The sequence below is a fragment of the Lissotriton helveticus genome, chromosome 3_1, assembly GCF_964261635.1.
Source record: "Lissotriton helveticus chromosome 3_1, aLisHel1.1, whole genome shotgun sequence".
Lineage (NCBI taxonomy): Eukaryota > Metazoa > Chordata > Amphibia > Caudata > Salamandridae > Lissotriton > Lissotriton helveticus.
In genome coordinates, this window is record NC_136061.1 from 656,540,867 (window position 1) to 656,559,453 (window position 18,587).

The window sequence follows — 18,587 nt, forward strand, 5'->3', positions numbered from 1 at the left end:
GATGCTGTGGCCTTCAGTGGTGCTGAGTGATGCTGTGGCCTTCAGTGGTGCTGAGTGATGCTGTGGCCTTCAGTGGTGCTGAGTGATGCTGTGGCATTGAGTGGTGCTGAGTGATGCTGTGGCATTCAGTGGTGCTGTGGCATTGAGTGGTGCTGAGTGATGCTGTGGTGTTGAGTGATGCTGTGGCATTGAGTGATACTGTGGCATTCAGTGATGCTGTGGCATTGAGTGATGCGGTGGTATTGAGTGATGCTGTGACGTTGAGTGATGCTGTGACGTTGAGTGGTGCTGTGGCGTTGAGTGGTGCTGTGGCGTTGAGTGGTGCTGTGGTGTTGAGTGGTGCTGTGGTGTTGAGTGGTGCTGTGGTGTTGCGTGGTGCTGTGGCGTTGATTGGTGCTGTGGCGTTGAGTGATGCTATGGCTTTGAGTGGTGTTGTGGCATTGAGGGGTGCTGTGCCATTCTGTGGCACTGAGTGATTCTGTGGTGCTGAATGATGCTGTTGTGCTGAGTGATGCTGTGGCGTTGAGTGATGCTGTGGCGTTGAGTGATGCTGTGGCGTTGAGTGATGCTGTGGCGTTGAATGGTGCTGTGGCGTTGAGTGGTGCTGTGGCGTTGAGTGGTGCTGTGGTGTTGAGTGGTGCTGTGGTGTTGAGTGGTGCTGTGGTGTTGAGTGGTGCTGTGGTGTTGAGTGGTGTTGTGGTGTTGAGTGGTGCTGTGGTGTTGCGTGGTGCTGTGACGTTGATTGGTGCTGTGGCGTTGAGTGATGCTGTGGCGTTGAGTGGTGTTGTGGCATTGAGGGGTGCTGTGGCATTCTGTGGCACTGAGTGATTCCGTGGTGCTGAATGATGCTGTTGTGCTGAATGATGCTGTGGCGTTGAGTGATGCTGTGGCGTTGAAGGGTCCTATGGCGTTGAGTGGTGCTGTGGTGTTGAGTGGTGCTGTGGTGTTGAGTGGTGCTGTGGTGTTGAGTGGTGTTGTGGTGTTGAGTGGTGCTGTGGTGTTGAGTGGTGCTGTGGCGTTGAGTGGTGCTGTGGCGTTGAGTGATGCTGTGGTGTTGAGTGATGCTGTGGTGTTGAGTGATGCTGTGGCGTTGAGTGATGCTGTGGCATTGAGTGATGCTGTGGCGTTGAGTGACGCTGTGGTGTTGAGTTGTGTTGTGGCATTGAGGGGTGCTGAGTGATTCTGTGGTGCTGAGTGATGCTGTGGTGTTGAGTGGTTGTGGCGTTGAGTGGTGCTGTGGCGTTGAGTGGTGCTGTGGCGTTGAGTGGTGCTGTGGTGTTGAGTGGTGCTGTGGTATTGAGTGGTGCTGTGGTGTTGCGTGGTGCTGTGGCGTTGATTGGTGCTGTGGCGTTGAGTGATGCTGTGGCGTTGAGATCGAGACAACAGGGGAAAAGGAGTTCAGGAGGTTATTATGAGAAGTTAACCAACACCTCTTACACCCAGACCTTCAAGTCATCTTTGATCTGTAAGGCGATTAGACATTAGTGTGTTTATTCCAGTATGGCTGCGTTTTTTTCAGTGTGTTTGTTAGCATGTGAGCCCTTCGGTGTTGTCCGTGGGTGGGGGTGGTTGGAGATGGTTGATAAGAAAGTAAAGCGGTGTTCACATCATCTAAAAATGTGGCCACTCATATTAGCGTGTGTCTGTGCAGCTCAGTGCCGCACGGAAAACGCTCGAGGGGGTAACATACCGACAGCAGAGAGCTGTTAAGTGAAACAAGTGTTCACGGCTCAATGCTGTTTGGGAGGTGGGAGGGGTAGTGATAGGGCTGAAAGCGCATTGCTTTGAGGTCGTGGGGAGGCAGTAGTAAACGAGTGGGAGGGAAGCGCTGGCTAAGCGTCGCACTTCAAGAGCCTGGGGAGGGGGGGGGGGCAGCGAGCGAGTGGAGCGCATTCCAATGAAGTCTGGTGCGATGGATGTGACGTGATCTTTTGTGACTCCAGCTGGATGCATTTGAGCACCTTATTAGCGTCCCTGATGTTTTATCCCTAATTTTAAAAAGCTGTTAAAAGTGGTATTGTCTAAAAAGAATATGTGTAAACTGTGTTGAATGTGGCGTGAGCACTTGTGACTTTATTTGGAGCATTGTGTGCTAATAACGGAGCTGTGTAGTAGGGTAGGGTACAAATTTGTTCGCAATATTTAGAAATAAGTAAAAAGTGATCATTTAAATATATGTAACGTTTCGGCACGAAAATATCACCTGCTGGAAGTGGCATAAGCCCCTGGGACTTCCTCTGGAGCTCTTTGTGGCAATTTCCCTAGGGCCCTCGAATGAAGGGTTTGCGCCGATGCATGGAGTTATTGCTATGGAAGCAAATTAGCATTTTGGTTTTGGAGCACTCTCTGCATGTTTATTCAAATAAAAGGGACGCATGCCCCTTTAGTATAATATCACTCATGGAAGGAAGGGAGCGCAACAGAGCTTCATATTAGCGTAGAGTGTAGCTTTTTCCGTTAAATTAAGAAATGGTCAAAAAGCGGTATTTTGTAAAAAAAAAACGTGTAAAGTGCGCTGGATGTGGCATGCTTCCTTGTGATTCCATCCAGGGCCCTCTGTGCTATTAATAAGGCTCCCTATTAGCATAAAATGCAGCCTTGTTTGTGATATTTAACAATGGACAAAAAAAGTCTATTCCCAAATACTCCCCCCCAAACCCCCCTCCCCCGGAGCTCTGTGTGGCAATTTCTCTGAGCCCTCCGTGCGCTGTTGCTGTAATTTTGGTTTCAGCTGTTTTAAAAGAGCAGGAAAGAAACGTTAGAGGCGCTGCATAAAGTTACTGCTAATGAAGCAAAATAGCATTTTGGTTTTGGAGCCCTCCCTGCATGTTAATCGATATAAAAGGAACACGTGCACCATTTAATATACCATGTGAGAAATATTGTATTAAATAATATTGTATTATAATGGGGAGACGAGAAAAAAATGTGCTCTGGAAAGTGGTAGCTGCGCACACAAAAGTGAAACCAAATTTAAAGTTACAATTCTATCATAGTGTAGTGTAGGAGTTTCAGCCAAATATAGAGCATGTCTGCGTGCAACCCTGGGAGGCGGGAGCCCAAGTAAGCTTTATATTAGCGTAGAGTGTAGCTTTTTCCGTAAGATTAAGAAATGGTAAAAAGTGGTATTTTGTAAAAACAGGACATGTAAAATGCGCTGGATGTGGCATGAGCCCCTGTGATTCCGTCTGAGCTGTGTGTGCTATATAAATAAAGCTCCCTATTAGTGACATGACAGTAGGCAATGTACTCAAAGCACAAGAATGTGGCGTAATGCCCAGAGCTGCAAGCGAAAAGCTAGAAAGCCAGGTACAAGTTAGAATGTCAGCTCACTATACTGTGACTGTGGGAGAATTAGTTAATGTTCCTGCGGCTTTGAGAAGGCAATGTGTTCTTGTACTATGCAACTAGCTCTCATGTAAAAGGTGCCACTGTTTTGGGTGGGAGTTCGCGCTATATGAAATCGCCCAGAAAACAAAACAAAACAAGCGATAACAGTCAGATACTAAATGTGCGCCGCTGCCGAGGCCTATGCAACTCGTCGCACGCAAAAGGGCTTTGGAGAAATCCCTGGCTTTGTCGACATCGGGCCTGCGTGCAGCAATTTGGATGCTTCATGCAGGCGCTTCGAATTTATTGGTATGTATTTGACTTTTACATCCAGTGATTGCCCAGGATTACACATCGTGGCGAAAAAGAAGGGTGGATTAAAAAGCATGTCTCCTACTGCCACCGTAGGAAATCCACTAGATAGAAAGTGCACTAAAAATGAAGTATGTTGCCACAGTGAAGACGTGGGTTAAACGCTGCAGATATAGATGAAACGGGAAAAGGCATGGGCTTTGGAGAAATCCCTGGCTTTGTTGACATCTGGCCTGCGTGCAGCAATTCGGATGCTTCATGCGCGCTTCACGATAGCAATAACGTGTTTAGGCGCTTCGAGTTTATTGGTATGTATTTGACTTTTACATCCAGTGATTGCCCAGGATTACACATCGTGGCGAAAAAGCAGCGTGGATTAACAAGCATGAGCGGCAGCATTAGAAACGAAAATCGGCCGCGAAATGAAACCCTTTGAAGTAGCCAGGAAATGAAACCCTTTGAGGTAGCCAGGCTGAAAAACAAGTGAAATAGCGTAGGGACGGCTCAGGATCGGGGCCGGAGTGGTGCCGCAGGGTGTGAAGAATGGGGGTGGGCGGGGAGCGTAGGGATGGCTCAGAGGCCTAAGGCAGAGCGCACCATATGGAGAGGGAGGGGGGTGGCAGTGGGAGGGTGATTGATGGGCGGGGCAGTGCTGTGGAAGCCTTTGATGTGGCCTGGCGGCCGTGGAGAAATGCTGCTGGCAATGGGAAGGCTGGGCATGCTCGTCCACGAGGAGTCACGTGACACTCTCGTGCACTGTCCAAAATCCGCCGAATCCGCCTGTTAGGAAAGGAATTTTTGGGATTGACAACAATAGGTTCGAGTAAACTCGACCTAAAAAGGGAGTGTTAGTAATGGGTTTTCAGGTTGGCTAGGGTATGCACCTAAACCAGGCAGAATAAACCACTCTAATCAGGATAAGAGGATTGCACGTCTAAAATAACCACTGCTCACTCCCTTGGTAGCTTGGCACGAGCAAAGGCAGTGTGTAAAGCATTTATCTATGTAAAACAAGACCAAAATGATAAAAATCCAACAACAGTAATCCACAATACCGATAAAGGAAATATAGACTTTATATACAGTTTTTTGAAGTTGATAGCTCGGTCCGGGGCTATCACAGCATCGTAAGTAAACTGATCTAAACAGTTCTGGCTGACCAAGGCATCGCAGGCTAGCTACGGTGTCAGGAAGACCCACAAAGCAGTACCTTTTAGAAATGCAGGGCGTTGGCGACCTCTCGTCCGAAGAGCTGGCATCGGTTCTGGAGGTTGGTGCAGGAGTCGTGGGGCCCTTGAAGTCACACGATTTGCAGGTCGAACTCTGTGAGTTTGATGGCAGGAGCACCAGCAGGCATCGGGCTGCTGTGTGAAGTGCAGCTGTGCGGCGCCCTCAGGTCAAGGTGCAGGCTGCCGATCGATGACAGCCACCCAGCAGTGTCAGTGAGACCAGGGCTGCGGTGCAAAGTGATGCGGTGCTCGTTGTGGTGCTGGAAGGACACGGTGCAAGCAGCGGTGCGAGATGGGGCAATACATCGTGCGCGCCCACAGGTTGCAGTGCAGGCAGCGTCGTCAGTTGAAGATCTGAAGTCGATGGCGCTGGTGTCGGTGGGCCACGGCTATGGTGCAGGATGGGGCGGTGCGTTGAGTAACCAACGAGCGGTCACCTCGAACCACAGTGCAAGCAGTGGCATCGGTAAGACCAGGACTGCGGTGCGAAGCAAGACGATGCTCCGTGTTTTCCAAGAGCGGTGTCCAGAGGTCATGGTGCAAGTAGCGGTGTCGGGGATACCAAGGCGGCAATGTGAAGTAAGGCGGTGTGAAGTGCAGTGCCCACAGGTCAGGGCACATGCAGCAGCTCTGTGGTGGCGTCCGTGAGACCGGGGTTGCAGTTCGAACTGCTGTGGTGCCCTCTGCAGTGCCTTTATGTCATGGAGCCGGCAGCGGCGCCGTTGACGGCGTTGGGTTACCTTTTTCCTCTGTGGCAGCTGATACATCCAGTTTCAGAAGCCGGTACCCAGAAGATGTAGAAGTCTTTCATTTCCCTGCGACTTCCAATAGGAGGCAAGCTCTAAATCAAGCCCTTGGAGACACTTTGAATGCAGAAAGAACAGTCCAGTCCTTTCCCTGCCCAAGACAGAAGCAGCAACTGCTGGCCAACCCAGCAAAGGGGCAGTACTCCTCCTGGCAGCTCTTCCAGCTCTTCTTCCTGGCAGGTTTCCTAGTTCAGCAGTAATCTAAAGTTCTGGGTCAGGGCCCCAATATTTATACCACATTTTCCTTTGTTGTTTTGTGGCAAAAGTCTCTCAGCTCAATCCAAACCAGTTCTGTCCTCTCTGGCCCAGTTTCCTGGCAGGAGGTGGAGACAGCATTGTGCAAGGGAGACAGGGTCCATTCAGGTGCAAGGGAAATCTCCTCCCACCACTTAAATGCAGACCAGCCCTATTCAGGTGCTAGTGAAACTCCTCCCACTACTTTAAATGGAGCCCAGCTCTGAGTCACCCAGGAAAGGCAGGACGCACCTCAACCCCCTCAGTGGCTGTCTGCAGTGAATGCACTTCCCAGCTCCTGTCACTCAAAAACTTGACAGTCAATACACAAACCAGCAGAGGCAAATAGGATGGCTAAGCAAGGAAATACCCACTTTCTAAAAGTGGTATTTTCAAACACACGATATAAAAATCATCTCTACTAAAAGATGCATTTTTAAATCCTGAGTTCCTGCATACTAAACTCCCCTTCCCTAGCTTGTGCCCATGGGAAGTTATACTTGTAAGATGTTACACAGTAGCTCCCATTCTATCCTATAGGACAGATAGCCTTTCAATACTGAAAAACTATATACACTGTATTTCACTACCAGGATATGTCACACACCCCAGTACATTTCCTACCTTTCACATACACTGCACCCAGCCCCTAGGGGTATCTTCGGACTACCTATGGGGTGACTGACATGTAATAAAAGGGAAAGTTAGGGCCTGGCATGTGGGTGCACTTGCAAGGTCGACATGGCAGTAAAAACTGTGAGCAGACACTGCACTGGCAGGTCTGAGAACCCTTTCAGAAGAGGCTTTTGTGGGTGTCACAATCAGTGCTGCAAGCCCAGTAGCAGCATAGTGGCCATGTCTTCATGATAAGCAAGGAAGCTGATCATAATGGCACTGTTAACCGCTTAACCGCGGCGCAAAGTCTCCCGCACTGCGGGAGAATTAATGAGTGGGCGGGGCTGCGGCGATGGTAGTGCTTGCGACGACTGTTGGCCAACGCGAGCATGGAACGGGTTAATGATGCAGCTTCATTTTTTAAGATGGTGTGGGCAGGCAAAGGGAGCCAATGGAGTTCCATCTGGATCCCTTCTTCGTGCCCTGGATGAGATGTGCTGCGGCATGTTGGATGCTTTGAAGGGGGGGGGGGCAATGTGAAGCCCATGGATCTGGTCTTACCACCATCCAGAAGTTAGAGTATGAGGGCTTGAACAGGAGTTCTGAATTAAACTTCTGGTGGAAATCATTTCACTTTCTTTAGAAGAGAAAGCTGATACCCAGTTGTCTTTCTTTTTTGGCAGTGTGTGCCTTGAGTGTGAGGTTGGTTTCCAGTGTGATTCTAAGTGACGCATTCATTGACAGCTGGGGTTCAAAGTTGTTAATGTTCATGTCATTAAGCCAGTTTTGTTCTATTTCTTGCTTGTTCTTTGCAAATAACAGGAATTTTGTCTTGATTCTATTAAGCTCTAAGTAGGCGTTGAACACTGAGCGGCTAATTTATGAGCAAGTGATGAGGTGCAGCGCAGTAAGTCACCTTGCTGCACTGCGTGACAGGGAAAGGACAGGAATGCGCTGTATTTAATGGAATATGGTGCATACCTGTCTTTCCCATACGCTGGCACAAAATGTGCTGCCTAGCGCCAACACAGGAACCCTTGTACCATGGTGCAAGGGTGCCTGCATTGCACGCAGGAGGAGCCCCCTGCTGCACAAAAACAATCCTGAGAGGCATATTCCTCTTTCTCTGTGTGCTGCAGAATGCTGTAAACATAGAAAGAAAAAGACGTAAGGAGAAATAGAGATATTTTTCCTTGTTACACCTCCCTTGGGAAGGTGTAAGATTTTGGTGCATCCCCAGGTTTATGGGTTCTTGTTAATCTGAGGATGGGTCAAAATCCATGGCAGTTGCGTGGGAACACCCATGCAACGTCCACGGAAATCCTACCCAGGGAAGAGTAACGCAACAAATCGATTTGCGCTGCGTTGTGTTACTCCAGATTTTTTAAGCCACTCGAAGTGGCTTTGCGTGGCTTCAAAATCTGACTTGGAAGTTTGTATCACACATGTATTATGTTGCATGTTGAAAACATGATGCACCCATCTCATAAATTATACTCCCAGTTCTGATAAGTCGAAGGCAAGGATTGAGGCATTGAATCTCTGGAGCGGAGAAGGCTTCCATAGAGAGCTGTGAATCATCAGGATACTAGTGAATTTTTATACTGGTATCTGGGAGTATTGAAGGATGAAAATTACAGGGGACGTTATGGTACCTTGGAGGACTTTGTAGGTGAAATGGATACTTTGGGATTTAGAGGTGCCTATGTGAACAAACTGGTTTTGGCTGGAAAGGAGGTGAACCAGTGAAGGACACTGCCAGTGAATTAAATTTGAGACTCTAGGGTGTGAATGAGATCGGATGGTCCACTGCGTCAACGGCAGCTGAAAGCTACAGCAATATTAGGAGACAGGGGTGCCCCACTCTATAGGCAGTGCCACTTAATTGATGTACACTGAAAGCATATCTTAATTTATAACATTTAATAAATATTAAACATTTAATAACATTTTTGACGCAGTGAACCAGACTTCCTGGGTGGAGGCCCAGATTCTCCCTTGAGCCCGACCTGATTGTGCCCGATACGGATTAAGATGTGATTGCCCGGTAGACAATGGAAGGGGCTACATAAATTAAGGGCCTGGTAGCTCCAGGATGTAGTCTTTATCAAATTCATTAAATCACACATTCAAGATTACTTTGACCTGAGCACAGAGGCGGCTGATTTTCCAACTGTGCTGCGCGAGGTGTTATTACCAGTCTTGGGGGAACAAGGTATTTCCCACCAAACAGTGGCAAAAAAGAAACGACAATGTGAAATTCTTGAGCTAGAAGTTAAAATAGATCAAGCTGAAAGGGAAAAAAGTGATCCCATAGATGACCAAACAAGGCATAAGAAAGAAATGCTTTGGATGTCTGTCCAACAAAAATTGCTGGACTCTGCTTCCTTTGTCTTCACTGTGCGACACTATAAGATTCATGAGGTTGGGGACAAAGGAGTGAAGCTGCTCTACTGGCTGGCAAATCAAGACCAGGAGTTTAAATTGGACCCAGCATTCTTTCCCATCTAATTGCTCAGGAATATGCATGTTTTAGTATAAGCTTCTCTATGCGGAGCAACCCTCGTCACTGGCAGAGCGATGCAACCCGGTCACTGAAGGTATGATGATGCCTAGGATTCACAGTAGTGATCGGATGATGCCACAGGAACCTTTAATGGAGGAGGAAGAAATGACTACCCTCAACTCTCTCCTTTACAGAAAGAATCTGGGTTCAAATTGATTTCCGCTTGAGGTTTTAAGAAGTATGTCTATCATCCTGTCCCCCACTTATGGGCATGTATGCAGAAGCGATTCATGCTGTGGAGCTGCCGGACAGCTACGGGGATCTCTAATCCTAAAGCCAGCTAAACCAATGAATTAGTGCAATTCAAACAGGCCCTTTTTCTTAATTAATTTAAAGGCTAAGATTCTCATGTAAGCATTGACAAATAAGTTGATAAAAGTATTCAAGGTACTGATACACCGATATCAAAATGGGTTTATTCTAGCCTCAGACACCTTAACACGGCCTAGGCACTATCTGCGGCATGTAATGACCTGCGGACCCTGGTATCCAATGATTTCGAAAAGACCTTTGACTTGGTCCAATGTGCCTTCATGTTTTGGTTGCTGCAGGTATGAATTTTGGCCCCGTCTACCGTTTCATTACTTCACTTTGAACCTTGGGCACGGGTTAGGGGGAACGGTGAGTTTTCTACTCCTTTCAGTATCGAAGGGGGCACAGGACAGGGATGTCCCTTGCCACTGCTTCTCTTTGACTAGGTCATAGAGCCTCTAGCGGATTGGGTTCGGTAAAAAGCGCAGTGCCGTGGGTTCCCGTAATAGGGTCTCTTGAGGATAGCATATTGTTATATGGCGACGATGTTAGTATATATGAGTGACCCAACAACTTCTCTACCTTGATGGCTAGATGGATGTACAGGGAGCCTCTCGATTGAAGGTTAATTGATCCAAGTGTACATATACACCCTTAACAGGGACACAAAAGACATAAGAACAATGACAGACTTACAATTGGCTGATAATAAGTTTAGGTATTAAGGCATGCACATACCAGTGACTAGGCATTGGGCTTGGGACTTCAACATCACTCCCCCACTAACCCATGTGCACTGGACTTCTGGAAGGGCCTCTCCTCACAACCGTAGGTAAAGGAGTCTTATACAAATGTTTTTCCCTCCCGGATTTCTTTATGTCCTCCAAACTTTTTGCTCACGGCAATCTGCAATAACGATATTTGAGTGGGGCAGCGTGAGGCTCCCTCAAATTGCATCTCACAAGTGCATGTTGAATCCCTACCATGGGGGAGTGGGGATAGCAGATCTCAAGCAGTATTATTGGGCCCGCCATTATATGCTGATTAATGACTCTTTGTTTGCGGACAGTGTGGACCCTGCATTGGCCACGGAACCATGCGATTTGGGAAAACATGGCGCACTCAACCCGTTGCACAGCCCCTGTAAACACGCGGATCACCCTGACATCCCTGTTGGTGTGACGACACTGGGCACTAACCTGGGGGGGGGTTGGGGCATTGATCTCAGGGGGGTGCTGTGTTTAGCAAATGCATATGATTTAAAAGTACCTGCTGCAGAGTTCCTTGCGGTCCAGCTTTTAGGCAGCAATAAAAATGTGATGATAACTCTTGTGATGAATGGTTCCTGCTAGAGACGGAGATCGAAGTTCTGTCTAGAGTCTGTTGTGACTTGCCATACAGTAGCGCGGATCGTTCTTATGCCAATTGCAAAGAACAGATCTGTATTTTATGTGGATAGCTGAGTGGATTAGTAAAGCCAGCCTTTACAAACGCTTTCAAACAATGAAATGTATTTCGGAGAGGGGCTATAGAGAGATGAGGGGCATTTTTGCTGGGTGATAGTCAGGGAATCCGAGGGGGAGGTCATATGGGGGGGGGTGCCAAAAAAAGTGTCGCACGGGACGCCACCAGCACTAAAGCGGCCCTGTAGAGTTTATTAGTGTTATTATTTCTACCTTTAGTCAGGGACGTAGCTTCAGGGGGTGTTTCGGGTGTTACACCCCCCTAATAAATGTATTTATTAGTAACCCGTTGGGAACAGGTGCTTACAGTCAGGTATGGGGCAATAACTGTCGGATTTCATTACCATTTTTACACACACACACACACAAAACACATACACATACTCTCCCTCTCCTCTCTGTTTTGCAGCTCTTAAAACTTTTGGTTATTATTCTATGAAATATTTTGTCTTACGTACCGCTGACCATCTGCACTGCTCTTACCTTCCACTGCTCAGTATGCACCTCTCATGTCCTGCTTCTCAGATAATGTATGTTAACGAGATAAGATATGTCAGCATGATTGGTGGGAAATCCGAAGCTCCTCCCTACCCCCTGAATCTTAGTGACTAAGCTACGCCCCTGCCTGTAGTACAAATCGCTCTACCCTACTAGGACTAGCATTTAACTACTGCTGGTACTACCTCTACTACTGGTAACATGCATCCATATATTATTAGCATTACTATGTGTGCTACGCCTCATCACTGCTATTACTACTACCACTTCCACTACTAGGATTCATCCTCCTACTAAAAGTAGTAATTTGGTAGTACTATTGGAAGTATCACTTTAATGGTCCCTACTATTACTGTTGTTACTGGCAGCAATACGACTGTTACAAGTACTAGTTACTACTACTAATGCTACACACTAAATAATGGTAACTGCTACTACTAGTGGTAGTAATTATGAAGCAATATGAATTGCCGTAGTAGGTACTAGTAGGGAACAGTACTCCTAGAGATTTCGATCATAGTACTACTTGTAGTACTCGTTTTATTCCCATCAGTAGTAGTAATATACATGATAGGAGTATTAGGTAGTGTATTGGGCTAGGTTGGCAGGGTTTCCATGTATGTATGTCTTTGGATGGGGGTGGAGGGGCAGTCTCAAACGGCAGATTAACCTGTGCAGTGGTTTGGGGTATCCAACTGAAGAAACCTACTGGAAGGGAGGGCTGGATTAGCAGGTAAATAAACGTGTATTTTGGAGAAAAAAAGAAATGTAACCTTTTGTGTTCCACCGATGTACAACTCCTTTTAAAGATAGTTCCAGTAAGAAGTGTTTTAGCTAAGGGACATAAAATAAATACATATGGCTTTGCAACAAGCTTGCACTGTGTGCTGAACTGCCAATTCAAGCTAGCATTTTAAATTCATGTGGGTGCTTTCGAGGCATCCATTATTTTTACGTGTAGTGTGGAGAGGATAAGTCTAAATAAAAAAGAAGCACCGCTTCTTATGGTGGGGGAGGTAGAGAGTTGAGGCACTAAAACACTTCTATTAACCCCAAGCCACGTGAATATGTATTTTCTCTTTATTTTGCAATAGTACTTCTTTCATGTAATTTGGCCTGTCTTCCTGCAAAAAGCTGTACAAAATACCAGTCCCAGGAGTATTTACCAGAAGCCACTCGCGTTCGATCAGGGCCTGGAATCCAGCGAAGGTCCTGCACTCGGGGTCAAGGATGAGTTGGGCGAGAGAGGTCACCAATAGGGTAGTGTCCATGCCTTCTGTTCCATGCACAAGGACACAGGCTTCCTCCCTGGAATCAGTGGGCAGAAACAACAGGAAGTGTAAGCGAGAAAGAAAGACCCCTCTTCTAAGGCACTTATTTCAAGACAGACAAGGCTCCAACGGAAAGACACAGTCAACCCACCCAAAGTGTCTCACAATCCCCCGCGGACCACGTTCCACCTATCCACACTGTCTTTGTGAGGTACAAACTGACATGAAAGAGACTAATTTCCAGAGTTCTAATAATTTGAGATCAATTCTCGCAATTGGATGAACCCAGGCATTCTGAAATACTAGCATTGCTCTGACATGTATTCCGGCCAAAACTTTAGACTGGTCCACGTCATCAGCGGATGCATGGCACTTCCATATCACATCTATCAGTCTATCATGTGGGCTGGCGAGAAGAGAGAACAGGAGCCATTGTCACTCATATTCAAAAAGTGACCCATTGCTTTTCCTCAGTATGAGGAAAACAGTTGCTCATCTGCACAGATTTATTTCAAAGGGCAGTGGAAAAAGCATTTTTTACAGCAGTTCAGCAGAAAACCAATGATCAATTTCCACGCCCTGACACCAACGTCTTCTGGTAGCAAGTGGACGGCGTGGAGGAACTGGGCTTTGCCGAACCCAGTGTGAATTAGAGAATCAGTATGGTTTGCTCCAAATGAACAGCTTCTCTAGTATACATGGCCTTGCTCTTAAAACCCTTCCTGTTACGAGTTCATAAAAGCCCAGGACACAGAGGACTAACACAAACTAAAGGTCACAGATGTTGAAGCATATGTTCCCAGAAAAATGGTCACAAGATGAAGATTTAAGGATACACAAGGGAAAAAGACTGAAATATCTTGAAGCCAAATTTGTGTTTTGTATTTAAGGACGTTTAAAGACCAAGGGCCTCAATTAGAGGATAGTAACAGGGCATCTGCCTTAAACTGGAGAATGTCCCCTTTCCTTGTTCCCACAGCTTCATTTAAAGTGCAAGAAAACACAGTATTCCCAATGGTGGCACAGCCAGCCACCTGCACTGCAGTCTAAAAAACTCTTGTAGTGGACCTGACATCAGAAGAAATGCTGTCAGAGATTTCACCCCAAATAGAGCACCCCCACCCTCTGATACCACTGCTGCCAGCATCCTGTTGGTGCAGGTCTCCCATGGCAGTCCAGAGAAAAAAAAGTTCAGAAATGCCTTTTACCATCTTTTAGACAACACTCAATCAGGAATCAGAAAGAACCACAGCACTGAAACAGCACTCATTGCGGCCACCAATGGCATTCAAAGCATCCTGTACCGACGAGAAACAGCAGCCCTCATCCTAATCAACCTCGCTGTGGCCTTCAACACTGTCTCCCAGAACACCCTCATCGGAAGACTCCACAAGATTGGCATACAAGCATCCGCTCTCAAATGGATCAGTTCCTTCCTCACTAGAAGAACCCAAAAGTTCAGGCTTCCACTTTTCACATCAGACACCAACCAATTGATATGTTGAGTCCCACAGGGATCATCCCTCAGCCCCATCCTTTTCAACATATACATGACTCCGCTTGCCAACATAATCTGATCACAAGACATCACTGTCATCTCCTTCACTGATGAACCCAACTCATCCTCTCCCTGACGGACAAAACAACCAGCACCAGAACCAACTTCACCAACTGCATGACCACGGTAGCGCAGTGGATACAAATCGACTGCCTGCATTTAAACTCCAACAAGACGGAAGTACTGGCCTTCGGCAACATTACCTACCCATGGGACTCTACCTGGTGGCCGTCAGAGCTAGGACCAACACCCACATCCACAGACCATGCAAGAAATCTAGGGATCATCCTAGACGACAGGCTCAACATGACGACTCAAGTCAACGCAGTGTGACCTCTTGCTTCCACATCCTACGCATGCTGAGAAAAATCTTCAAATAGTTGCCTCAGAACACCAGACAGATCATCACACTAGCACTCATCACTAGCAGGCGGACTACAGCAACACTCTCTATACTGGAATATCCAAATGACTCCTATACAGACTCCAGACCATTCAGAACACAGCTGCAAGATTCGTACTCGAACTCCCATGCTGCACCCACATTATACCGCACCTCAGGAAGCTTCACTGTCTCCCCATTCACAACCACAGCCAATTCAAACTTTTCAGGCACACATAAAAAGCCCTAATCAACACAGGACCAGAATACACTTTCATCAGCCTACCAGACACTAGGCTCTGCCTCACTCTCACTCGCGCACATTCCCATCATCCACAAAAGCAAAACTGGAGTTTGCTCATTTTCCTACATCAAACCCAAGACACGGAACGACCTCCCTCAACACATCAGAGCCTCCTCCCCACTTCGTGAGTTCCACAAGAAGCTGAAGACCTGGCTATAAGTACCTTGGGGACCATAAACCTACACACAAACGCCTGGATACCCTCTTGGGTGATTAGTGCACTATACAAATCAACATAAAATAGGGGAGAGGAGTTGGCCTAATGGCAAGGGCGGTCGACCTCTAATCTGGGGAACCAGGTACGAGTCTGGGCAAAGACACACAACATCCTGTTATTCTGGGCAAATCACTTAATCTCCCCGTGTCTAACAAAAATAAATGTGTCCTCATGTAAAGCAACTGGTGCTTGTGTAAAGCGCTCCGATACCGAATACCTTCAAGTCAAGTTTGCGCTATCTAAAACTTTGTTAAAAAAAATAAATAACATAACATGCTGGTAAAAAAAACTCCCCTTGCCTGAAAGTCATCAGTTCTGTTATTTACAAAAATTGACTTCCGCTTCAGGGGTCTGCCTTTAAAAATAAAACAGTACCCAAATCTAGTAGGCCTATTTCCCCTCTCTCTTTTGTTTCCTACATTCTTAATCTACATCCCTTTTCTTCTTTTTACTGCGACTGCACCCCTCCGGCCGGTGGATGTAGGTGGCGCCTACTGTTATACCTGTCTTTGAAAAATATTAATAAAAGATTTAAACCATAAAAATAAAACAGGTGACAAAATGCCTGCCGTGCCAGCATGGTAAATCTATTTACAACAAGGGGTGGTGAGGATAATTGGCTTGGTAGTTTGGTTTGCCCTGTTCCCATCATGCACTGGGACAGGAACAGACTAATTTGCATGTAGCCAGGTTCTGAGCTGGGATGGTGCAGTGAGCTAAAAAAACGGTGATGGATCATGCCCTGATCTTTGGACTGGGTAAGAGTGGTCTGCTTAATTCAGACACTCTGTTCATCACCACCCCCTTTTCTGAATCATTTTGTCCACCATAAGCGTGGAAGGGTATACTCAGATGTGAGTCCCTTGCTCATTGCACCATCAGGATTCAAGCAAGCCGGGCCGATGAGGCTGAAATGCCAGAAACCGGTCCCCGGTAGCTTGTTTCCTTCCCAGTATAAGAATTGGCTTGGTAGTTTGGTTTGCCCTGTTCCCATCATGCACTGGGACAGGAACAGACTAATTTGCATGTAGCCAGGTTCTGAGCTGGGATGGTGCAGTGAGCTAAAAAACGGTGATGGATCAAGCCCTGATCTTTGGACTGGGTAAGAGTGGTCTGCTTAATTCAGACACTCTGTTCATCACCACCCCCTTTTCTGAATCAGCATGGTAAATCTGCCACCACTTGTTTTTATGTCCCAACCTAGTGTGGTGCCCAATATGTACACTTCAGGTGCACAATTTCTGCCACACCTCACTCACCATTAAATTCAATGGGTCGACTGTTGCTCGGCCTCTGCCACAACAGCCATACAGCGGCCGGTCACATGTCCCAAAACATTGTTTTGCCAGTTTCCTCCTACTAAGCCATTCAGATCAAGATACTTAAACAACCACATTCATTTGACAAGTAGTTGTGGTATAAGTTAACTTGGTTTCCTTGGAGAGGTTGATAACATTTCCTATGCGTTGGGTCATTGTTTGATATTTTGGATCTCAACACCATCCATCTACAATCACTCTGTTTCTCTGAGATAAATTTTGACTGGATCAGTTGCGTCTATATTTAGATGTTGTCTCAGATGTGTCATTTCACGGATTTACAGTTTTTCAAGTAAATTATGTAGGGTGTATGAACTCAATTCTACGTTCACTTGTGGATTGTCAAGACTGGAAATGGCAGATTTCATGTGTTCTCTGGGGAATAAATCCATTTTGATTATGGAATGCATTTGTAAAGTGTGGCATTCACCCTAAAGAACATCTTAGCACTAGGAACCATTGACAGCACAACCATCTATTAAAGAGAAACAATTAATAGAACAGAAATGTTTTCAGTACCTTCCTCTAGCAGAGATGTGAATCTATATATTTTATTCCCAGTTGTAATGCGTTTAATAGTTTGGGACCCAGGAATGAAAGGGAACGACCCATTGCGAAGAGGTGTGAGAATTAGACCACAGGTTTGTTGTCAATGTATAAGGCCTGATACGAGATGCCAAAAGAGAGTTTACAAGGCCATAAAAGATTCTGTGTGCATGGCACAGAGCTTCGGTGACAGTCTTGATCTGAGATTGCTTAAAAAGAAGAAGGGCTCAAGACAGACACCTAAAGATTTGACCTTAGTGCGACTTAGTATTTTAGTGAATCTTGCCACCGCTCACGATGGCAGCCCACTACTGGCATTTTCATCTTTCTGGCATTAAGCTTAAAAAAATAGGAGCTGTCCACCATGTACTGATAAGAGGCAGGATGTAAGATAACAATGGTTGTAATTATGATCAAGACGTCCTATAAGCTGAGTATCATCAGTGTAGGAGATGATCATGCACACAAGCGGGTTGAACAGTGGGCGAATGTAAATGTTGAATAGTACAGGGCAAAACAAGGAGCCTTCAGTGGTCCACAGATTACTCCTTGAGGGGACTGATATGGGATAAGTGTCATAAACGTTGACCATCTTGTAGTAAAGGAGTCAATGCCAGCCCCCTAGTCCTTACAGCTCAGCTCCTTGATTATCTTAACTCTATCACTTCCTGGATGGTATGGAGTCAGCCTGGAGCTGCATGACACTGCCTAGTGACCCACGGGAGCACAGCTTCAAAATTCTCAGTATCAAGTCAGGTGCCAAGGGATATTCTAAGGTGAGTAATCAGCAGTTAGATAGAATATCCCCTGGAAAGATCCATACTGCAGGTAAGTAGCCTGTTTGACTTTGCCCAGCCTCTAAGTGTTCGTTGGAGCATGGAGGAAAACAACTATAAGACTGGTTCTTACCTCTCCATGCACTGTGCTGCCAGGCAGGCAGTGCTGAGTGCCTCCTTTACATGAGACAGCCATTTGCAGTTCTCCAGCTTGCTGAGCCAGCGGTCCACAGTGAGTGTTGGATCATTGCAGGCCTCCATCAGCCGAGTGAAGCTCTCCTGCAGCAGACGGCCTCTGTGGGATGAGAAAGGGGCAGTCACCATTCACCGACTTTGCACAGGGTATGTGCACTGGTCTGTACACTGGGCTACAAAGTTTATCATGTACCTAATATATACACAGTGGCTATACCTTGCAAATAAGTATGTTGTTAACAAAGAACTATGTACACTATTATTGGTGTGTTTGAATGTATTGTGCTTTACAATGGACTGTAGAATGTCAGTGTGTATTGTGTTAAGTGTTGGGTGTTTTTTATGCTGGTGTCCAAGAAGTACCTGGGGGCTGTTTTGTCAGTGTATTTCACAACATTTCTATTTACAAAACAATTTAACATACATCTATGAACTTAAAGTAGTAACAATCTTGAAGTACAAAACAATATTGTGGACTTCATAGAAGGAACTTCATGTTGCCCGATGGTTTTCGAGCTCAATATTGTTTTGTACTTCAAGATTGTTACTACTTTAAGTTCATAGATGTATGTAAAATTGTTTTGTAAATAGAAATGTTGTGAAATACACATTTCCCTGAATACTGGAAAATACATGAAAAACACAAGCAAAAATCATGTGAGCAGAGTGCTTATTGTTATTGTTATTCTTTGAGACTGTATACATTGAAGTGTT

General features: G+C 46.2%; 1 protein-coding gene across 12 annotated transcripts in view; it reads right to left on the minus strand.

Annotated features, from left to right (window-relative positions):
- The window catches only part of LOC144822807 (myotubularin-related protein 9-like), a 465,914-nt gene that overhangs the window by 17,830 nt on the left and 429,497 nt on the right, over positions 1-18,587 (minus strand). For all 12 annotated transcript variants that reach the window (XM_078680715.1, XM_078680710.1, XM_078680709.1 and 9 more), the window contains 2 exons: positions 17,812-17,973; positions 12,472-12,613 (listed from right to left, as the gene is read on the minus strand). In XM_078680715.1, coding sequence (XP_078536841.1) covers positions 12,472-12,613; positions 17,812-17,973 — 304 coding nt within the window. The remainder of the gene's footprint in view (positions 1-12,471; positions 12,614-17,811; positions 17,974-18,587) is intronic.